Source organism: Vigna unguiculata, chromosome 3, assembly GCF_037176805.1.
Source record: "Vigna unguiculata cultivar grain cowpea cultivar isolate G323 ecotype 2 chromosome 3, ASM3717680v1, whole genome shotgun sequence".
Taxonomy (NCBI): Eukaryota; Viridiplantae; Streptophyta; class Magnoliopsida; order Fabales; family Fabaceae; genus Vigna; species Vigna unguiculata.
In genome coordinates this window covers 34,324,624-34,328,065 of record NC_140794.1, presented here as the reverse complement: position 1 = coordinate 34,328,065, position 3,442 = coordinate 34,324,624, and the positions used below count along the sequence as shown (strand labels likewise).

General features: G+C 51.9%; 1 protein-coding gene across 1 annotated transcript; it reads left to right on the top strand.

Moving 5' to 3' along the window:
• Positions 1-419: 419 nt before the first annotated feature.
• Positions 420-2,546, top strand: LOC146887761 (uncharacterized). Its single transcript, XM_085670380.1, has one exon. It carries the CDS (start codon positions 420-422, stop codon positions 2,544-2,546), a length of 2,127 nt encoding a protein of 708 aa, XP_085526506.1.
• Positions 2,547-3,442: the final 896 nt, after the last annotated feature.

Here is a 3,442-nt window from a genome sequence, read left to right as displayed (position 1 = left end):
GACATTCTCACGACCGAATACCGGGTACCGCCTACCCCTGAGGGACCCCTTGGTAATTTCCCCATCAGCACTGGATCCAAGGATAACAAAAAAGGAAATATTGGGCCAAAAGCCCATTCCAGGTAGGACCCACAGGTAAAAAAGGTATAAATAGCACACTACCCTATGCATTGATTACGCATTAAATATTCTCTGTAACCACTGACATCACTCAGCACTGACTTTGGCATCGGAGTGTCTTTTGCAGGCACACCTGCGCCGTGACCACAACCCCTTGAGGCCAGAAGACGCACCCGACCTCTCAGCATCAAGATAGTACGCGAGACTTGTGAAGTACAACTCGGTCCCATAAGAACAATTGGCGCCCACCGTGGGGTCGAAGAGTATTTCGCAAAGTCAGCCCTCCTCGCCCCAAGACCATGGTATCCACAAGAAGTAGACCAGCCGAAGTACCCACCAGACCCCCTGTAATGGAAGTGGGAGACGTCGGTCCCTCATCTGACATATCTCGCATCCTAGAGGCTCAAGCTAGGATGCAGCAAGAATTCGCAGAGTACAAGAAAAGGAATGCAGACGAAATGGAAGCACTTAGGCAAGAGAATGCCCGACTCAAGAGGAGGATTGAAGCAGGGAAGGCCATGGAAGAGCCTGAGATCGCCCCCTGCAGGGCAGACCTCCCACCTGTCACAGAAGAGGAAAGCGAATACAAACCCACGGGTCACACTACCGGGGGCAACTACAACCCTTTCGCTTCTAGAAGAAACCGTAGGCACCCGTTCGTCGACGGGATCGTAGAAACACCACTCCCTCAAAAGTGGAAGGCTCCAACTATGACCTACGACGGTACCACTGACCCGGATGAATTCATATCCATTTACACCAACCAAGTCGCCCTTTACTCGACTGACGACGCCGTGATGTGCAAGTCCTTCTCTGTTGCGCTCAGAGGATCGGCATTGGAGTGGTTCATGAGTCTACAGCCTTACACCATAGATTCCTTCAGCACCCTTACCACCTCTTTCACCACCCAGTTCGACACCAGCCGTCGACACGACCTCACATCCCTGTCACTCCTGAACCTAAGACAAGAAGAAGGAGAGTCCCTTCGCACCTTCATTGACAGGTTCGGTGTAATCGCCATGAAGATCAAGGACCTCACCCCAAACCTGATATTACACTATATGGTGATGGCACTAAAACCAGGACCATTTGCTGACGAACTGGCCATGCGCCCGCCTCTAGGAATGCAAGAACTTCGAAAAAGAGCGTCGATGTTCATCAGAGTCGAGGAGATGCGACATTACCAAGACAGGGTCCGGAACACCCCAACCCACCCGGAGGTTAAAAGGAGCGGTAGAGAGCCTGGAGGTCGGGACCAAAACCGCCCTCGAGACAGAAAACAAGCCAGATTCTCCAACTACGCCCCCCTTAATGCCCCCAAATCCCGTATCCTTGACGAAGTATTGCAAGCTGAACTCATTGCTCCACCTAAGAGATTCCAAAACCTGCCAAACGCCGACCTAAGCAAATACTGCCACTACCACCGCAACAACGGACACACCACTGAGGAGTGTGAGACGCTTCGCGATAAGATAGAAGAACTTGTACGGGCCGGCCACTTACGGCACTATGTCAGAAACATAACTGAAGGAAATCCCAGGACCCAACCCGAGAGATGCCCACAAAGGAACATTCCACGAAGGGAGGATACGAGAAACGAACCCAGGGAATCCAGACAAGAACCTAGGAGAGGCACAAACTCTGAACGAAGGAGGGAGGAACCACCTCGAGGGGAAAGGCGCCCAGAAGAAAGACCCCCCTTGAGAGGGACGATAAACACCATATCAGGAGGTTTTGCTGGGGGCGGATGTTCCTCTTCTTCCAGGAAAAAGCATCTGAGGGCAGTCCAGTCTGTCCACGCCATCTGCAAGGGACCCAGAAGAAGAATGCCACCAATCACTTTCAGCGACTCGGACTTCCAAGGAGTCGACCCCAACCAAGATGACCCTGTGGTCATAACCATAGAACTTGAAAACTTCGCCGTGAAAAAGGTGCTAATCGACCAAGGAAGCTCAGTAGATATCATATATTGGAAAACTTTCCAACAGCTCCAGATCCCCGCAGAAGAACTGATCCCATACGACGAACCCATATACGGATTCTCTGGCGAAAGGGTGCCAACCCGAGGGTATGTGGACCTTCACACCACCTTCGGAGAAGGGAGACAAACTAGAACGATCCAAGTTCGATACCTCATAGTGGATGCCCACACTTCATACAACATGCTACTGGGACGACCCTCCCTCAACTCATTGGGAGCCGTGGTCTCTACGCCGCACCTCGCCCTAAAGTTCCCCTCAGCCTCTGGAGACATCATAACCGTCCACGGCGATCAAAAAGCAGCCAGAGAATGTTATATGGCCAGTTTGAAGCTCCCATACCCCCCCTCACCACCAACAACGTCGAGAAAACACAAACCGCGATCGCCATCCAAGCGGAAGATCTCGACCCCCGGCTTAACAATGAAGCAAGAATCGAGCCAGTAGGGGAAACCAAGCCCCTACCATTGGGACAGCCAAACCACTCCCTGCAGATAGGGACCACAATGGAAAGCGCGGGGGAGGAAGCAATAGAAAATACCCTCAAGAAAAATGCGGATCTCTTCGCCTAGACAGCCGCAGACCTACCTGGCGTCGATCCAAGAATCGCTACACATAAACTCTCCGTGTTCAAGGAAGCCAAACCCATCTCCCAGAAGAAGAGAAAGCTAGGAGAAGAAAGAAGGCAAGCTGCCAAGTGCGAAGCAGAGAAATTGATGAAAGCAGGCTTTGTCGAAGAAGCACGGTACACAACCTGGTTAGCCAACGTCGTTCTAGTCAAGAAACAGAATGGCAAATGGCGGATGTGCGTCGATTACACGAACCTGAACAAAGCATGCCCTAGAGACGCGTACCCTTTACCCAACATAGACCGCCTGGTAGATGGGGCAGCTGGAAGCGGCACACTCAGTTTCCTGGACGCATACTCCGGGTACAACCAGATACCGATGGCGGAGAGTGATGCGATCAAAACCGCCTTCATTACGGAGGAAGCAAACCTGTACTACAAGGTCATGCCCTTCGGGCTCAAAAACGCAGGAGCTACCTACCAAAGACTAATGGACAGAGTCTTCAAACCCCTCCTCGGTAACTGCGTCGAGGTATATGTCGATGACATAGTGGTCAAATCCCCGAACCCCATCCAACACGCCCTGGACCTTGCTGACGTTTTCAAAGCCATACGAGGATACAATCTCCGCCTGAACCCAGAAAAGTGCACCTTTGGGGTAGACGGAGGAAAATTCTTAGGATACATGCTGACCCGGCGCGGCATCGAAGCAAACCCAGAAAAGTGTCAGGCCATCATCAGCATGCGCAGTCCCGCCAATGTTAAAGAAGTGCAA

What these genes read in the sequence shown, in the direction of transcription:
- LOC146887761 (XM_085670380.1), top strand. Translation starts at nt 420, where the DNA reads ATGGTATCCACAAGAAGTAGACCAGCCGAAGTACCCACCAGACCCCCT.